Genomic DNA, 20592 nt, shown 5'->3' on the forward strand with positions numbered 1-20592 from the left:
TTCTACAAGTACGTGACGGACCCACTGAGGTTCACCCAGGGGAATGACTACTGTCGGGCAGAGGGCGGCTACCTCGCTTCCATTCACTCTGCTGAGGAGAACGACTTCGTCTATTCCGTCGCCGGACCGACCGCCGGTTGGATAGGCCTGACCGTAACAAACACGGTAAGAACAAGGTCAAGGAGCTTCTATCAAAGGAGGTTTGATGAAACCTTCTTGGTTAAGGTGCTATTCAACTGCACTTGGGGCGCCCGTGAGGCACTGCGGGTTTCGAAAGATTACTCAAGGAATTTCAAAGAAAAGAACGAATAGACGATTTTCTACGTTTTGTGTATTTTGTTGTCTTCTAAGTCATATGCAATACGCAATATCTAAATTATAAATTATAAAAGCGACAGAAATAACAGAACAGTGCCGCAGTGAACCTGCCTTGCAGTGCCGCACCAGTGCAGTGAGATACCATCTTAAGATCTAGACCAGCCTAAGAACTAGATAGCTCTTGGGCATACCTCGAGCACGTAAAAGAAGCCGCCACACTTATGGAAAAGAGTAGGGGTCATTTCTGGTGTGGGTTGAACTGGGTTCAATCAAAAACATTCCGGCAAAATGGGGTAGGGGATTCCCGAGCAGCCTTCGTAACCCCAGCTTGGCTTATTGAGTTAGTTAGTCGAACTTGCCGAAGCACATCTTTCTGACTTAAGAGAAGAGGTACTGCTACGCGTATACGGTGTTAGGTCAGTGCCCATGTGGCTTTACACTGACCAAACTCGTCAAAAAAGAGACAAAAACTCAAGAAGTGGTTGGTAGATCGTAATGATTTTCTTGTATCTTTTCTATCTGTTCTAATGTGTACAGCGAGTGCTTGCGTGGCAGGATGGTACGTCTGTGGACTACCAGCAGTGGCATCCGGGCGAGCCGAGGTACTTCTACTCGCTCGCCTGTACCACCATGTGGTCAAATAAAGGCGGTAAGTCTTCATTATGCTATGTTGTCGTCATGTTCTGTATGTCATGTTTGTTCATTAGGTGTCCTCCTGCGATGTGTTATGATTTATGATTTTCTCCTGGTCAACCCATGGAGATGTACAGGTGATTTGGAGCTTTGTATCGTGTCATGTTATCGTAATGTTTTATATGGCGTCGTAAGTTCGAGTGTGTCGTTTAACGATAATGTTTTCAGCATCTTTATGGATACATTTTGCTTCAGAAGACACGCACAGGTACAGACAGACAGGCACACACACACACATATGCAAGTAAAGTGTATCGAATCTTGCTTTCCCGGTGCATAGAAAAGCAATATGAAACTCTAAACCTTCCGAGGAAAACGTAGAAAAGTTTCTTGTTTATTTCTTATCAAATATTCTTCCTCTCTCCTCAGGAAACTGGGACGACACCATCTGCGGTGGTCCCGCAAATTTCGTCTGCAAGAAACGTGAGTGACTCTATAAACATTCTATCTTCACCATGACACTAAAAATTAAACATGTTTGCTTGGATTTGATTTTGCGGTAGGGAGAAAATGAGGTTTTCGAAGTGTTTTTGCTAAGTTCGTGACTGAAGAAACATTTTCATGGTGGTTTTAAGTTCGCGATTAAGAGATTACAACCATTTCCCCTTTTACGGTAGATCATGTAGAGAGTAATTTTGTGCTATATATTTCGAGCCGAAAAGATAGCGATCTTGACACAGTAACGTATAATGGTAGAGAAAAAAAAAATCCAGCTGCAGTACATGGAATATTAGATATATCGATTTACTGTGTGAATCGTCTTATATCAAAATACAATTCAACATTAACCCCTACGTACACGTCCAATCTGTACCTACGGGAAAATGGAGGTATCGGTTTCATCCGTTCTGTTGATTTGATATCATATTATATCATATATCATATCATATCACATATCACATCATACTGCATAAATCAACCTAAACTCTATATATTTCAGGAAGGAATTAAATCTCAGATTTCTTGTTTGTGTATTCCCTCGCCAGCGTTTGACAAGTGCCAGTCCGGCATCGTGTCGTGTCCGGCCGGGTTCTTCTGTGACAACTTTCCCGGGGAGTTCACCTGTTACTGCGACTTTGGGACCTACCGGGACGGGGAAGTTTGTAAAGGTATGGGCAAAATGTCGTATTGCATTCGCCAGAAGTGTGTGCGTGAACGTGTGCGTGTGATCATACTGATAGAAGGCTTGGCAAAAGGAAGAAACTATTCTGGAAGATATCTAGCGTCTGCACTAGCGTCTATCTAGCGTCTGACCAACTTGTCTGGAGCAATGGAGCAACCAGCTGTCCCTACCAACCATTTTTGCTCAGTCCCTTCAGTGGTTGCTGTGGAGGTTTGGCTGTATTGCCTTTCTACAATGTCTACATTCATATGCATCTCACGATAACCATCAAAATCTTCCTATTGTGATCCACACAGAGTTTCACGTCTGTCCCCAAGGCTGGGTCCGGCTCGAAGGCCACTGTTTCCGCGAGTTTAACCAGACTCGGCTCGGCTACGCTGACGCCCGGGCCTCCTGCGCTCGCGAAGGCGCCCGCCTCGCTGCCGTGACCAACAGCTCCACCTACCAGTTCCTCACGAACTACACCCACACGGAGGAGGACGTTTGGATCGGTCTGCACTACGAGTCAGGTCATGGAGCATTCCTGGCGAGCGATGGAGTTAACATAACGACGAGTATGTTTTTCTCTTCTGTAGGAATTTCAGATCAAGAATAGTTTAAGGGTAGAAATTTAGAAATTTGTCAGGATAGATTAAGACACACAGTGTACCGCGATTTTCAACTGTTGAAATGATGACTTATTATTCTCAGACAGTAGGTAAACATGCTCAATTGTTGTTGTTGTTCGCCTTGTTGTGGAACATAGTTCAGCAAGTTTCATTGCTATTCAAGTAGCAGGGTATATTTCGACAGAGAGGGGTTGCCTTCCCTTCCTCTTCTATTTGCTAGAGCGCTTCCTCGATCACGGGACCCCCACTTTCCGTCCCTTCTGAAAGACCTGTGTAGCCCCAACCGAAATTCCCTTCCCAGGATAGAACAGGGGTCTTTAGATTACCAACTGATTTTAACAATGAGTTCACCAGTGAGACTGCTGCCAATTGAGGCTAAGTTGTGCTACTTTTCCCCCTGCATGTATCACTGTAGATCCCGGCTGGGGACTGTGGGAGCCGGACCTGTGGAACGAGACCTCGGGGTGTGGCTACCTCGTGCATGGGAACGAGAATAACGTGACGATCTACACCTTCAACGTCAGCAGCTGTGACGTAGAGCGTCCATACATCTGCGAGATTGGTGGGTACAATTTTGACTTTGACAGTGCTGGTGTGATCAACTGTCACTGATCCAACCCTCTGGATGCGAAATGCAGTACTACATTTCTATCATGGTGTTGTACAGTACATAGCCGGATATATGTGTGCCTGCAAGGATTCGTGTGTATTCATCGTAACAAGTACCTCAAATATTTTACCATTACAACACTGTTACAATGTATAGTACTTACATGAACCGAGAAGAGGGAGCCATAGACCACGCAAGTAGAAGGCAGAGGGAAAATGTTCGCGGTGGTTTTGAGTTCGCGGTGAAGCGGCCATCGCGAAAATCGCGAACATAAACCACCACGAAAGTTTTCGCATTTGCTTTTTTATTTGCCCACCTAGCACTGACCCAAGTAGACGACTGCAGCCCGGACCCCTGTGTGCACGCCGTGAGCTGTGAGGACCGGTGGGTGGGCTTCACTTGTCACTGTGAGACCGGGTGGACCGGGAAAAGGTGTGACATAGGTAAGTTCTTCACTTAAGACTGTTAAATGGTTGATTGGTTGACCTTTATTGCTCCTCTTATTGCATCCAAGAAGAAACTGAATTTCCCCCGACTTCTATTTGTTTTCTTCAAAATTTTGGCGAAGACAACTTCTAGAGACTAGTATCCAACTCCAAACCGACCAACTCCAAACCACATATTACCTCGCTATCACTAAACCTTAACCATGATCTAGGGTATGTCGGGAGGACACACACTCAGTGTTGGCTATGTGTGACAGGGGCTCTACAAAATGAATCACTATTCAACTTTTCGGTCGATCTAATATTTTCCACATAATGAAAGAGGCTGACTTACTTCCGATATAGATAAGATCATGACACGCACGTCTTCGCCTCCACAGATATCGACGAGTGCCTGTCGTCCCCTTGCGAGAACAACGCGCCCTGCACCAACACCCCGGGATCGTTCGAGTGTAACTGTCCCGCCGGCTATAATGGGCATATCTGTCTGGACGGTGGGTGACAACAGATAAACAAACAAACAAACAAACATACAAACAAACAAACAAGAGTTGTGTTGTGATATCTGTGATAAGAGCATAAAACCTGTTACAGATACAAACTTGACAAGTTTAGCAAGATAAGATAGATGGCAAGCATTTGTAGAATTTCTTTCCACGGTTAAGGTCAGCGGAGAAAAGGATTAACTAAAAATTTAGTTGGATTAGGATCATGAGGGGGGGGGTGTCAAATGTTTGTCTTTTGTAGCACTACATCTTTTGTTCTTTATCTTGCTTGCTTGCACTTGCTTTGCGTTGCAATAAGTCAGCTCGTAGTTTCAAATGAGCATGTGCAGGGGTCAAAGTTCAAGGTCTCTTGCCGTTCCTTGTCTACATTATACCACAATGCATCGCAATGCTGCATATGCGCACTTGGAACTGTGACTGGCTTATTACTGGTCCCATATTTGCTGGGTAATTAATCGCTTACCTCCTTGTGTGGCGTCAAATGACCAAGTGGCTAGCGCAGCACACAATAGACCTAAAGGTCCTGGCTTTCAAAGTTTCACGGCATTCCTCACTCCACCCTGGTGTAAGAATGGGTACGTGCCTGACTTCGGTTGGGGAGGCAAAAGGCGGTGGAAGGAGACAGTTGGGCTCCGCCTTCCTATACCGTGCCTTAGACACAGTGGATAACAATGCACTGCCTCTACGGCCTCAAAGAACGCTATAGGACTTTCTTTTCCTTAAGTTAACCTAGACGCTTACATGGCTTCCCTCCGTGCATCCCCTGCAGACATCAATGAGTGTGACTCCTCCCCCTGCCAGAACGGTGGCCTGTGTGTGGACATGATTGACGTCTACACCTGTACCTGCAAGGAAGAGTTCACCGGGGGACACTGCCAGACCTGTAGGCGCTGTCGCTATCTTGCACACAGCTTTAATGTAGATGCACGGTTTTAGTACGTCTGGCCTTTCGTATGCTTCTTCCTTCTTTGGGATAAGGTATAATCATACCAGCACGGGGGCCGGAAAGATATGGGGCTTTCGGCTCACGTAGAGTATCTACCGATTCATTGATGTATCAATGCGCACAGTATGTAAAGCTATCTTTATCTTTCCACAGGTTCAAAGCAGTATGTGTATGTGTATAGCTATCATGGCACACAGTCATGGTTATAGAAACTGTAACGGTTCCAGACTTTATTCTGAAGTATCTCTTTCCCGATTGGGGGCTTTTGACGTTTCTGGGAGTGTTTTATGAAGATTTCTCTGAACAGTTTCGCATCTCCCTCACAGATACCGGAGCCACTCCCGGCTGGGTCATCGCCCTGGCGGTCATCCTGCCACTCATCGTGCTCGCTGCGCTGGCCTGCATCATCGTCGCCGCGCTCAAGTAAGAACACTTATGGCCCGGTCATGTTAGTCGCACGAACGTCGTACGATCGAGGGTTTTCTTGAGAAGGTCGTGCATATATAGAGAGAGAGAGAATGACATGTATAGAAAGTAGTAAAAATAACGTTGTATTTCTTGTTCTACTTCCAGGCGCAAGAAGAGGCGTAAGGGCGTAACCCCGGCCGTCAGCCGCAAGCCGTCCGGAGAAATGATGGACAAGGGAACGGGAGAGAAATAGGAGAAGGATGGAAGGATGTAGAGATCTGATCTATAAGTTTTGATTCAATAATAGTTTTGATAAGATTTTTGAACGTCTGTAAATTTTAGCAGCACTGACTACCGGCCATCGATACGCCACAGGAATAACAACCGAGATATTAGAATAAACGATTTGTGTTTTTTTTTTCTAAGTTTTGTCGCATAGATGACGCCATTGCCATGTGCTGTATCGACAGTATCAAACTTAGCTTTTATCTTGAAGAAAGCACTAGGTATAGTTCACGTTTGTTTAGGGACTGGTCCCTTAGATGCCACAAAGGTATGACTTTTTTGTCATTCACGTTGTTGTTCACATTCGTTTTATGCATTTTAATATGAGCACAATGCACTTAATGATTAGCTGTATCCATTTTGGAATATTCTAGGGGACCTATTGAAATATGTAAATATGATTGACATTATCTACCGTCCTTGAAACATGACAACGCTTTTTTATTTATCGTGTCGTGTCGTATCTTATGTACGTTGTAATCAGTTTAAAATTAATATCCCTTATTTCATTATTCCCTTTGTAGGTTCATTTGTGTGTTAGTTTTAGCTTTTTTCTCTATTCAAAGCTTTTTTACACTAAGTAAACAATTCGGTGTTTTTAAATAAAAGCTATGCGATGTACGTGTAGATCGTTTCTTCGTTCGTTTGTGTTGCATACCCGGTAAACCATCTCATGGCGTAACACACCAGATACTGTAAATGCAGAAATGTTCGCGGTGGATTAATGTTCGCGGCTTTCGCGGTGACCACTTAACCGCGAATTTAAAACCACCGCGAACATTTTTCTATTATGATATTAGATTGCAGTCTATGGTAATACCACGAACTTAAATCCACCGCGAAAAGTCCCTTTTCCCGCTACCGCGAAATTAAATCCCCGCGAACTTAAATACATTTACAGTAATTAAAGGTGGCATCTCACTGCACTTGCGGCACCGGTGCGGCACTGCGGGGTTCGTAGCTGACTCAACGAATTTTAAACATAAAGAACGAACTTTCTTCCGTTTTGTGTATTTTGTTGTCTTCTTAGCCATACCTTTACGTACTACGCAACATCTAAATTATTGAAAATCACGAAAATAACAAAAAAGTGCCGCAGTGAACGAACCCCGCAGTGGCACAACGGCGCCCCAAGTGCAGTGAGATACCACCATTAGAATGGCAGATCGTCTGGGATTTGGGCAACAGCTGTTCTGGTGACGTCATCGGCGTCGTCCATTCGGCGCTAAATGCCGTGAAATCGTCTGAAATGTGACCCAGTGTGGAAAAGTCTATTTCTGGTGATCCTGACTGTTAGGAACAAATGCTACCTTCTAACCTGACATTTTGACGTAAGCGGGTATGCTCTATAGATGATGTCACAGCGTATGCACCACAGATTCAACAATCACTGTGACCAAAATGAAAAGCCCAGCAAAAGTTCACATTTTGAATTTTCAGACAGTCGGATTTTTCTAAGCAAAACCATCCAGTTCGTCACATACGAAAAGTACAATGTACCAGAATCTTAATTCTTATAGCAACCGGAGATGCCTAGATGCCAGAGTCTGTTTCCAGGGCCTTCAGTGGCCAGCTCCTCGGCTCCATAGTAATGTTCGTCTAACGAGCTGGGTGGGTGGTAATTTCCTTGGGAGGCATGTTGGCCCTGGAGCCTTGGAGCCAGCCTGGAAAAGTAACAGTCTGGCATCCAGGCTTTAACACAGGTATAAAACTCGGAAAATGGGCCACCATCGCAATAAAATGTCATGAATGCCATCTTCAATTTGCTGAAAATTCCAAGAAAATTAGAACAACTTTAAGGTTTTCGCGCACAACAAAAGGAGACAAAATCTTCGTCATTTAAAACTATGATCTCTGGAGATAGAGAACACTTATGGGTACATATATAGATATGTTTGCTTGTTCGAAGATAATCTAATATGCCAGTAAGATGTTTGTACAAATATTAAAGGAACTCTTTCCAGGCCTTTGAACCGATTTGATCTTTTTTATCAGTAACATGGCCCTCATGATGCTTTGGGAAATCATCCAAAAGTTGACGACGTATTTTTCTGTGCGTAAAGCACTAGCCTCAAAGAGCAGGCCTTTTCGGAAGGCTCCTGTGTCTAACCATTAATTTCCAAGCCAATCCTTCAATTGCCAATGAACACTCCCAGGCCGACTACACGACCTTTGCCAGCTTTTGATCATCTACCAGGCTCTACAGGTCGCTGGTAGGACAGTGGAGATTGGACAAATATCGACACATAACATGTCAGATGAGTTAGCTGACAGAGGAGTTAGCTGACCGATGAGTATTGTTTGCTATAAACTCGTTTGGCATGATATCTCTATGTATTTGTCCGGTTTCTGCTACTTTTTCAGCGATCTGTGGAGCCTGGTAGAGGCTAAGACTTCCGTACGGACGTCATGCGGACTTGAATATATACGCGCGTGTGAAATATCTAATGCTACGGTAGGATCTGCTTGGAGATTATCTAACCACCAGTTAATGCCAGGAAACGGAGTTACCACAGAGACCAAACCGCACCCAGACTCCCCGCTCCAGTAGACTGCTGATTACGAGCCTGTGCTCCATGGAGATGATGATGTATGTGAGATGTATGTCCGGTTTTATCGGGAGGGCGGGGTCTAACGTGCTAACAGTGGTCCGTTCTGTGTCTGGGTAATGGGCCGGGAGAATCCGACCGTGACTTCCTTCCTTCCATAGACAAATAGTCTAGTTACTGACCCTGACAATAAGTGATGTTTGTGAGCCGTGCACTGCGGGCATCCTGGATCAGTGAGAAAAACACTTGTTTGCCGTCATTTCAGCTGGTTCAGATCACACCAATGCAAGTCTTTCCGCATCCCGATGCGGTTGGTAGATTGTATTGAAAAATCATTGAGACAGACACCGACACATACACACTCACTTCCAGAAGCACACATACACACGCATGCGCGCGCGCGCGCGCACACACACATACACACGCACACACACATAGATAAACACACACACACACACACTCAAACACAAACATATACACATGCGCTCACATATACACCAAACTCCTTGTAATACTTCCAAACAGAAGACGCCAGAAATGTGACTCATAGTGGCCCATTCTGCCAGAAAACGTGTCGAACATGGAAAGAAGGGAAATATTACCCCGCCTTTGTCCACACGATGAAAAGCGAAAATGCCAAATGCCAGACCGCCCAGCCTTCAGATGTACCCGCTTCAGATTCTTCATTCAGAACCCGTAGACTCCCGTTGCGTCATTTGTTGCGAAAACAAAAGATGTTCGTCACAACAGACTGGCAAAGGATCTTCGAATGGGAATTAAGCTAGTGTCAATATTGACTCATACTTAAGAATATGCAGTGATGTAATAATAAGAGGGTTATTTTGGGAGCCATAAGCCGGAAAATGTCAAGTGGAAATCCTTTTTTTTTTTTTGGACCGAGAAAAGTTCGTGCTTGTGATGATAGCCGTTGAAAGACCAGTGTGCCACAGATACACTACTGCGGTTGCTCACGCATAGTGACGTAGTCAGTTCTTCGGGAGGGTCTGCATGGAGGGATCCTGTCAACGTTTAACGGTGAATATAGGAGTACTGGCAAAATGCAGAACACTGACATCACCAAACGCTCCGAAGTGATTTTAGGGCAATCTGGTGTTCAACTTCTAGATAATCTGTCAATAAAGCTAAACGATAAATTCAGGATAAGAAAAAAAAATACTTTTCTTCACGAATAATTTATCGACAATGTACCATGTTGAATAAGATTGGGGCGAGTATTTATAATAAGATACGGTAAATTACAATATAATAACACTATACGCCTCACAGAAACATGACATACACAGCCTCCTAAAGTCCAAAGCACCGAGCTTATTTGCATCGCTATTTTTGGGTGGCGGGCTGTGTCTTCTCCGTGGTTTATGAGGAAGGGGGTGCTCTGGTTGAGTTTGTTTTCATGAATCAAGTCCAAACCTGACGGTTGGAAGAATCGGGAGACCTTGAAATAGCGGCACTGTGCTTGGGTGAGTCAAGGTTGTTAAAGAGTGATAGATTGATACATGTGCTGGTGGCGCAATCACTCAGTAAGTCGTACGTGGTTCTATAGTGCTTTCTTACGTCGTGAGCTTTGCACAATCCCCATTCCACTGCAATTGGATATACGATGCAAAATGTAAAAAAAATCGACTAAAAGACAAGAAAACAATGAAAGCGGAAAAAAGATTCATTTTTTTTTGTTTTTCATCCGTGAAATGTGTGCGCACCACCGCATATAACTCCATTGTCATACAAGACTGAAGGATGCCAACAACAAATTGCATATGACGTGTGTTTGATCCTTTGGAAATATTCAGATTTCGGGCAAAGTTCGTTAACGAAAGGTGCAAGAATGGATTATGGGTGATGCATTTTCATATCATGTTGACAGCGTTCCTCTTTGACTTTGTGGGCAGTATGTGTTCTGACATGAGTTGGTCTTTGTCACGCACTGAATGCAGGAAATGCTTGCTTTTCTAAAACATCAAACCTTTACGTACATAATATGAAGAAATGTGATCAAATGATGATATACAGCTGAAATGCGGCTGGCAAGCGTTCACAAGATTTCAGGCTTCACAAATTGAGAACATTACTGTCTTGATGTACTTATGTCCGATTACAAGAAGTATGAAATAGTTTGTCGGTTTGGACCGCAATGCAGGGTCGCTATCTTGAACGGCTCCCTCTCAAAAGTCAAAACTGTTCAAGTGAGTAGTTAGAAATGATTTAGGCTGACCGAAGTTGAACATGTCGAGCATAATGTTTGATTTTGGCAACTCATCTCCAACCAATGTTAGGGTGACTTCCTTCGCACTGCAGTATTTCTGTACTTTGTTTTGTTTCTTTGTTTTGTTTCTTTGTCGAAGGATACGGTCAATACGAAATCAACGACGCTTGAGCCACAAACTGCGCCGTTTATATCTGTAGAATGTGTACGCCAATGCAGCTTTTTAGAAACCAAGTGCAACTTCAAGTTCAACTCGGTACAACAGAGAAGTGTTTACATTTCTCACCCTCGCTCCCGCCTTTGTCTTTTCCCGAATTTTTCCACAAAATCATCGGGCAACCGTGCCCCTAAGTGTCGGTGGCCTTGGCTTCTCCACATATAAGGCCGCTGCAAGTAAACTTCATGGGTGGCATCCGCGCGTGCATTGGTTTTAGCCTGATTTCGAAAATAAAAGCAAGGGAATTTCGTTCTCCTCTAGCGATGGTCAACAAGAAAATACCAAAATGTGAAAAATGGCGCGTAGAGTTTACTTATCAAAAGCCACAGTAGTGCGGTAGCCATGAGCATAGTTCTAGAGTACACTTGTGTGGTAGTATTGAATGCAGTTGTAGTGATACTACTACCACTTGTACTCTACATATACTCAAGGCTACCACGCTAGTATCACTTCTGCAACCACCGAACTGTCACTTCCACGACTGCTCTCATCGCTACCTCACTAGTATCACTTTTACAAGGCTACCACGCCGCTTTCTGCATTATTTGCATACAGAAATAAAAGACTTGGTGGTATATGTGTTGTCTTCAAAACTTCAAGGGCTCTATGGCGCGGTCACATAGGTCGTGCGATCGTCGCACGATCGCTAACCTCGGGCATTTTTGAGGACAATATGTACGTCCCATGCAAAGTTCAACTATCTTGGTACACAAAATGCTGCTGGACCCATGTCGATGGTTGGTTCTGTCACAGTCTGCTTGAAATTAAATCCTATGGCCATCAAAATCGTACGACGACCGCACAACCTATGTGGTCGCGCCATATCTTGAAAATTTAGATAATTTTTCACCATTTGTTTTTGCATTAGACCTGGAGTCTGCATACATTTTTCATAGAATGTACTTGCTGTAGTCTAAGGCATATCAGGCAAACAGAGACAGTGGGATAAAAGACTTGGTGGTATTTGTTGTCTTCAATTCAGAATTTCTTGTAACAGTTACAATTTTTATGGCCTCTTTCTTGAAAATGTAGATCTTGTTCTTTTCCCAATTGTTCATGTTCTAGCGTCAGACTTTGAGTCTGCATGGAATGTTATCGATAAAATGTACTTGCTGTGGCCTACGGTTTGTCAGGCAAACAGAGACAGAAGAGTGGCTGTGTCCCGCGGCCTTCACCACAGCGGGGGCAGGCGGCGCACAACCCCGCATACTCTCCGGCCTGCTTCACGATCCTTCAATGTCGCAACTGTAGAAAAAAGTTACCACCAAACAATAGACGGTTCAAAAGACTGGCGAAAGACATCGGATGGTGTCTGAAATGTCCGACCGTTTCCAAAATCATATCCACTTGCTTGAGTAACTGCTTTTCGGTACATCTTATTACCTTCATAGACGTAATAGACCCTGTTTAGGCCTCTTTCTCTTACTTTATGGCAAAAGTATCTGAGGAGAGACACATCTCGACTAATCTATGTGACACAAACTCAGGGCTGTTCAGGGCTGTAACTGGCCCCTCCCCTTCTAGGAGGCCGGCTGGATGTTAGGCGGGCTGCTACAATCGAGATTTAATTAGGATACATCGCGTTGTTCTGCTGTTGTGTTGTCCTATCGTAGTGCATGACGTATGAAGCTATCTATAACCTTGTCATAGTTGACAGACTTTACGCTTTTGAAAAATAGACCAATGAATCGTCAATCTAAGTATGTGGTATACATTGAAAAATGTGACTCTAGCCTCCCTATTTTCGGATTTTCGCTCCATTCAATCACATAATAACATGCTACAAGGATTTTACCAGCTTTTTGTGCATATTCATTTCCCCTAAAGTGCTAATGAACTGGTAGATGATTTTCACGACGCCCGGTGGTTTGGCCGTGGCCGTTTACACACGCATGCGGTAACAATGAGCTCATTGTCGGTAAGAAAGGGAGCAGAACTGGCGAAGTTCTCGAAAACAGCGAAAACGGCGGGATGGTCTCGTAGAACGTAATGAGCTACTATCAAAAGTTACAACACGGCGTTAAGTTGGTGATCTCATGGTGTAATACAGCAGGTTTGTCATGAACAGTACAATAGCACATCTGAACAACAACTGAACAGTACAAGCTGCATAGCTGTACAGATCTATTTGATCCACTCACACCGGGAAAGACCCCTTTTCTATAAGTGTAGTGGTTTCTTTCACAAGCTGGGGATGTAGATATCCTTAGAGATGGGACCTTCATTTGACGTCCAATCCTAGGGACGTGCCGAACAGCAGTTAGGTATTCATTTTCACCTGGGTAAAGTGAGGGAAATCAGGAGGCTCAAATCCAGGACCTTCGGATTCTGGGACAAAAACCCTTAGCTACCACTGACGTCAAGCCATCGATACCTAAAGTTGTACCGTTAGGATATGGGAAAAGGGTAAAGGGGTTTTACTATGCTACGGTCTGGGCCGACAGCATAGAAGTAGTATCAAGCGCTATGTCGAGGACAGCACAGACGTCAACATCGCGTTGTCCAGATTCAACAGGCTGATAACAAACAACCACCTTGCACCAAAAGTATACAGCGACTTTTGTAACGTCTACTGATAAGTAAAGTTTGGGTGTGCGCACCTGATTGTGGTGGGGAATCACACCTTACCCTGAACCCCACCGCCCTTACGCTTTACATCGATAGACTCCCAGCGGAGAATGGCCTATAGCACTATATCCTAGAAAAGGAAACCTGAAAGCAGGATGACCTGAAAGCCGCCCAATGGCAGCCCTTGCATCTGTGTGTGTACGGTACCCTGCAGGGCCGACGTGACAGACATATGTGCAAATATACTTAGCCCGCGAGATTTGCGGCAGACCTCCTCACCCAAATAACCAACAATATACTACGCGGTCTCTCTCGAACTAACAAGTTTTTCTCATCTTTAATCGTCTGACTTTATATCCAGCTTGAGGGGTTTATGTTCGCTAATTCCCGTACAAAAAAGAACCAGCTCGTAAAGTCTGTGTGTTTGCGAGACAATCGTCCCCCGGCTGCGGCACGATGTGTGGGATCTGTTGTAAATCTGTCCCGCCTGAGGTTTTGTTCCCGAAGCCGGGACATAAAGCGCGGGACTGAGTTGTGGTGCCCCCTGATGCTGCTGACATTTGCAGGAACAAAACCAAAGCTTACATGGACGTAATTTAGGCGGACAGCGCGTCAGGACGAGTTTGCTCTGCGGATATCTACAACTCAGAAAACATAGTAAATTCTGTCATCAAACACACTAAAGTCACAGCCCGCCAAATACCTTTTCCCCACTTCCCAGTAGTTGAGGTAGTAGACTCACATAGAGACCACGACTCAGGTTAGTACGGGAATGAAAGATGGGTTGAGGAACTGATAGATGGATAGATGGATGGATAGAGGACAGGTGGATGGATAGATGGATTGATAGATTTCTGTAAAGGCAAGTGTCGTTTTTCTCAAGTGTGCGTTTTTCTTTCAACTGTTACACAGAGCTCTCATTGATGCTCTGAAATTTCTTGCCATGCATGCGTCATTAATGACAAAGCTGCCAGGAGTCTGATAATCTGGGAGTCATTTTTTTGACATTGTAGTCCTTTTCCTGCTTTTCATACCAATTGCGTTACTTTGTAGTGTTTCGGCAAATATAAATTTTGATAAAAGTCCTGGCAGTGCGATATACAGAGTTCCGTAGTTCCATATGGATGATGAAAAGTCAATGATAATCATAGGAAGAAAATAGACGATTCGGACTAGAGGAAAAGTGTTACAGTGTAACTGTGAGCAATCAGAAAGGCATACATGAAAAATTATTCAGCAAAATTACTCATGATTTTGTCCTAGGCGCGCGTAGTTCCTGTTAGTGTTATGTGTTGGTGTGTTCTACAATAATCGGTCCAGCAGTTTCAAAATGGACCTTCAACTTTTTCTTCCAACTTACATTTCTTTCTGAGTCGGCAACGTAAAATTTAAAAGGATTTTATTGGGCCAATAGATATAAAACATCACTAACGATACAAATGCGACATGAATTGTGTTAATTCTGAGGGAACGATTTATTTGCTATAGCTCACTTTTTGTTCACTTTAGCTTTTAGAGTCTTTCCTACTCTTTTGTACTTATTGACGACGTGTGTGGTTTACAGTTCTCTTCACTCAGAAGAAGAATCTTTAGTTTATGAGGTACCACTGCCCTTACTATGGTAACAAAGAGGACTTCTAATTGATGACATCTGGCGATAACGGTATCTTTCATGCTGGGAAATCATCACAATTATCGTTATCGTTATCAATTATACAATTATCGTTATCTGTACAATTATCGTTATCTGAAACAAGGCAATTATCGCTACAGTAGCCGTAGCTCATTTTCATTTTTGAACGAAAAGCAGTTCCTTCATGGTGTTGAAAAAAGTAGGAATGTCCCTGTGGCTCAACTGATCGCAGTCTCACAGAGAAGCTCCTGGTTCCGATTAGTTGGTAACTCGAGACCCCGGTTCAATCCTGGGTAGGACACCTTGGTTGGGGCTGCACCTGTCTTTTGGAAGGGACGTAAAATGGGGTTCTCGTGGTTTCGGAGGTTCTTCGAGCACGTTGAAAGAAAAGAGCTAGCAACCTCTCCATATAAAAGTATACCCTGCTAAACTGCAAGAAACCTTGCTGCCCTATATATGTGTCACTAGTTAGTCGTTACAATTAATGTGAACACCGACAACAGCACGCCGTGAAATGGCATTGAAACATAGCACAAATCGCTACTGGTATTGACAAAAGCCATTCACCACAATGTGTAAATCACTTAACGAATATGGAATGTGTTTGTAAAACCCTTGTCACACATTCAGTAGCCTCCATAGCAGGCTCTCTATGGCCTTTTTTGGCTCATAGTACACTTTTGCCGGCCATTTCTTTTTGTACTGGGTCGCTGATGTACTATGAGCCAAAAAAGGCCATAGAGAGCCTGCTATGGAGGCTACACATTCAGGTCCTTGCCACGACTTTGCTCCCGACCTCTCCTCAACCAAGGTCAGCGCTGGGTTCGGAGCAGCTTGGAATTTTTATGGCATCCTATTTTAGCTCCAGCTCCAGTCGGTCCCCTGATCTCTCATGAAGCAGAACATAACTTGATTTTGATTTTTTTTTTCAAAATGCATAGTCGGTTGGCGCACACAACTTTTAAAAATTAGTAGCTAGGTAACCCCGCTGAACAACCTTGTTAACGACTAACTCTCGACCATGGTCTGGAGGGCATGGTCGGCTGTGTGACAGGGGCCAAACGTAAACAAAGAAAATAGTTGTGGATGGATATACGCTCAAAGTGTGATGTTCTATTCGTTTTTTCATCAAATCACTGTGCGTGTCCTTTTAACGAATTAAGAACGTTATCTTGGCATTTTCTTGATTGAGCCAGTCACAGATTTGCTAATCTTGGTTCCACGGGAGATCCCAGAGATGTGTGTCACGTTTATGTGATGTACTGAACACGTTAATGACAGGTTTTAATTGCCGACCTAATTTGTTTCCCCGCCAATCAGATCGACATCTTTGATAACAACATAGTATACACGTAATTAAACGCCATGGAAATGTACAGTATGTAATACTACACTATATATTGTACATCCACATCTTACCATGCAGTCTTTAATTTGCATCGCAGAGTGTACATCGTCTATTGGGAATTATTACTCATTTTTATCAGTCTTACTTACTTTCTTTTCATTTCATATGAGTTCCTGTTGTTGAATCCTCTCTCTCCCTTGGTAGTACGTCATCAACATGTGGAAAGTGTGCTTCTCCTCAACCGTGACCAGGGGTATATTGGCGGTGCTGTTTGGACTATTTGTAAGAGGTACGTCATGTTTAAATCTTTTGTTCTATGTTCAGGGCACTTACATGTATTTCTGTCAGTTGAATTTACTACGGAGCCTTGCATGGTATTTCTTTCAAAATCTTCTAGTTTTTTAATCCTTTTCTATATGTAAAAGATCATCATCATCGTGTAAAAGATGCCAAATGTATTAAGAGGTCATAGCCACAAACGTCGTTCCCTTCCTTGCGTATAGCGCGTACGGATAACTATCAATTGTTGAAGAAACAATGACTTTGATGCTAAGGTCTCCATTTGAACTAGACGGCGATAGCGCTGCGACCTCGCTGTGATCTACATTGGCTTTGCGTCATGATTGACTTCATGATTTGAATATCATGTAATACCATGTTAGATATTAAAAAAAGACAGCGAAAACACACAAAGCGGGAAAATATTCGTTTAGTTTTATCTAAGAAATTAGTTGAGCGCTCTGTGAAATTGCTGGGTCGTCGCGCTGTCGAGGCAAAGTCACGGTCCCTATACCCCTGTCGTCACATTGCGCGAAAATCGATCGGACGACGAGTCTGCGGCAATCGCCCGAGCCTCGCTTATAATAATAGCAACAATTGTACAAGGTACAAAGTATGGCTTATATGTGACAGGGACGGTTTTCAGGTGAAAAATACGCGCAACCCTCTGTCGATCATAAATATGGCCGACCTTCCATCGATAGGCCGGAAGATCGTGGACAAAATGACAAGGGTTTAATAAAATGGGGTTGTTACGGAACAACCATGTTATACACGTAGGTAGCAACAGCCTAACGGTGACGGTTGACTCGGAGAGCCCCACCACGCTCGTCAGCGGACAGGACGGGTACCTGGTCTGTACCTTCACACCTGCGTCTCCTACCTTCATCCTCACCTGGAGGAAGGAGATGTACACTGTCTACACCAAGTTACAGGTTATGGGTAAGTCTAGCAAACTATCTTAAGTCTAGCTCACTTCGATTCCTCATTCTATAGCCTGGAGTACAGTCTTGTTAGCTTTGATGCGCTCCCAAAGGTTTCTACCCCGCGGGCTAGCAACCTTCGGGAGCGGACCAGAACTAAAAAGACTGTACTCCAGGCTATTATTTTATTTCTAGTCATGTATCTAGACCCTGGCGTACTCGCCTGCGATCCGTCCTTCTCGCTGAGTTAGCATTGAGTCATCAGCCAATCACACGTCCGTCAACAGGCATCGTGATTGACCAATAACTTTCCGGCCAATAGCAGGAGGGGCTAAGCTTCAGTGATAGGAGTCAGCCGACAAAGAAAGCTTGATATTTCCACAAACACGACCGAAGCAATATTACGAAAGATGAACTAGATATACTAGTAACTGCTTATGCCAATACTCATCCCGTGCACCCCCAGGACTAAACCAACACCAATTTTTACTGCTATGTAAGAGAACTTTAATAGCACTATGTAGAGAAATCCAAGATTGCTTATGTGCCGAATTCCGTCATTTTCCAGGATCAGTGCTAACGTCCATAGCCTACGGGAGCCTGTCAGGGCGCGCAGAGATCGTGGATGACGTCACACTAAAGATCAAAGGCGTCGAACACAGCGATGCCGCCACCTACGAGTGCGAGGTGTCGGACATGTCGGGGTCGGACTCCGGAGAATCGTCTGCATTTGTCGAAGTATCCGTCGTTGGTGAGTCAACTGTTTTTACTTTAGCATTTTTATTCAAAATGCCCAATTGTATGCATCAAGCAGCGACTCTAGCGTGTCTCCAAGCTGATCCTATGGTGGCACGGATAGCTAATGGACACTCCTTGACCGGCTACTCACCTTTCCTGCTTATTATACTATCTTAAACTTTCAAGTATGATACTATCTTATGCCACTGTAGGATATGCTTGGAGATTAGCGTAACGTCGCGCGATAGCGCTGACCAGCCGTCAGCCAATTAGATGATCCCTCACCTGTTGCTGGGGAGAAAGTTACCAGCCAATACTTTGCCTAATGACCATAGGCGGGTATGTGATTGGTGGGTAACTTTTCCTCAGCAACAGGTGCAGGATCTGTCTATCTAAAATGTTACTTGTTGCCAATCATAAAGCAGCTGTAAAATTAAGTTCAACATTTATTTTGCGTAACTTAAAATTGCCGAAATGGATACTAATGTCATAGAATGCCAAAGTGAAATTCCAACGTCAAAGAAGATGTGAAAAAACAAAAATGAAAATGTAGTGTTGGTGTTTTTCACTCAGTCATTTGTTCAACCTTTCTGACTATTTATATTTCATACTGAAGGTAACTTTTTGCCAAACATTTTTATTTGCACAACAGCATCAGTTTTTGGAGTTCCCAGAGGATGTCATTCATATAATCAAATCAATATGGCCTTACTTACAGAGAACCCCAGTCCCCCGGAATGCTCGGTGTCCTCAGACGACCTTGTAGCGGGGACGAAGGCGTCGTTATCCTGCAACTCCACCTCCGGCCGCCCTCCATCATCACTACAATGGTACCAGCAGCTCAGCAATGGCTCCCTCCTGGCAGTGGACAACAACATGGCGGATGGAACCAAGTTGACCTATGACCTCAACGTCACCAAACAGGATGACGGAGCCGTGTACGTTTGTCAAGAGGAACGTCCAGAACCTATCAAGCCTAGGAACTGTTCCGTCACACTGGAAATATCGTGTAAGTATCTTTTTGTGTCATCTCCAAATGATAAACGCAAAAACTCTACTCAGGAATATTCTCCTAGATCCTACTCAGTGATGTCGTCTGTTCAATCAAGGTGATCTTAGGAAAGGTACTTTAAGGCTTTCTTCATTTCACTCAGGTTAAAATGAGCACCTAACTGCATTTTGGGCTGAAGTTTCCACTTTTGTGGGCGCGACATCAAACAAGCTGTCAGCCTATCAGACAATCGAATATTTTAGTAAATGTTTTCTTTAGGAAAATTCTATACTCTGATGATTGGCTGACAACTGGTGAGAAGCCACGCCCACGAGCCAAAATATGTTGTATAGGTCGCAAGCCAGGCTCTGCGTAAGAGAATGCTCATCAATAACATGGATTGCATTGTGGCTAGCTAGTATGTGAAGTTCGACAACCAAAACGTTGAGAACACATCGCACCTCCCTAACAATAAGCCTGTTCAATGTTTGAACTTCGCATGTGCTAGGTCAAAGTCGCTCCTAGCTTGCAAAATGGAAGTGCTTGATAAGACCATGCTTGCAAGCTTGATAACGATACCATCTCCAGACGTGTTTTGCATATTATATACCATGGGGCCTTTAACTTCGACATACTAGTATTACCCACACCGAAATCGAATCCCAATTGCCCATGCGCAATTGAATTCGTTAACCAATACTGCAGTTTATTAGTTCAAATTAACGACTGTTGATTTTCCGTTCTACCTTATAGACCTGGACACACCAGTCATCAATGCCTCATCACCAGTGGCACTCCAAGATGGTGACCCACTGTTCCTGCAGTGTGACGTGGACAGCAAGCCTGCTGCTGACGTCATGTGGGTGTTACCATCCGGTCAGAGTCAGCACCGCGCAATCATCGATGTACCAGTCGTGGAGAGGAGCCATGAAGGCGTGTACTCCTGTATAGCAAACGTAACCGTCGGAGGTGTGGGCCTGGTGGCCGGGGCGACCGTCGAGGTTACGGTGATAGGTAAGGGCATGATTAAAGTGACGATGGCTTTGTTTATAAAAGTTGTGACAACATGGTAAACCTAGATAACTTGTAGTCAGATAGATATGGCAAGTTGTATAACAGTACGTATCTATGCTTGTCGATAGGTATCGTGCTCTCAGTTTTGTTTGTCTCACTTTACAA

The 20592-nt window shown here is 44.0% G+C and overlaps 1 protein-coding gene across 1 annotated transcript in view; it reads right to left on the minus strand.

The window, feature by feature from the left end:
- LOC118425573 (SH3 and PX domain-containing protein 2A-like) overlaps positions 1-19425 on the minus strand; it is a 45903-nt gene extending 26478 nt beyond the window's left edge. Inside the window, exon 1 of the mRNA XM_035834507.1 lies at positions 19139-19425. Coding sequence (XP_035690400.1) covers positions 19139-19300 — 162 coding nt within the window. The 5' untranslated portion in view covers positions 19301-19425. The remainder of the gene's footprint in view (positions 1-19138) is intronic.
- Positions 19426-20592: the final 1167 nt, after the last annotated feature.

The sequence above is a fragment of the Branchiostoma floridae genome, chromosome 11, assembly GCF_000003815.2.
Source record: "Branchiostoma floridae strain S238N-H82 chromosome 11, Bfl_VNyyK, whole genome shotgun sequence".
NCBI lineage: Eukaryota > Metazoa > Chordata > Leptocardii > Amphioxiformes > Branchiostomatidae > Branchiostoma > Branchiostoma floridae.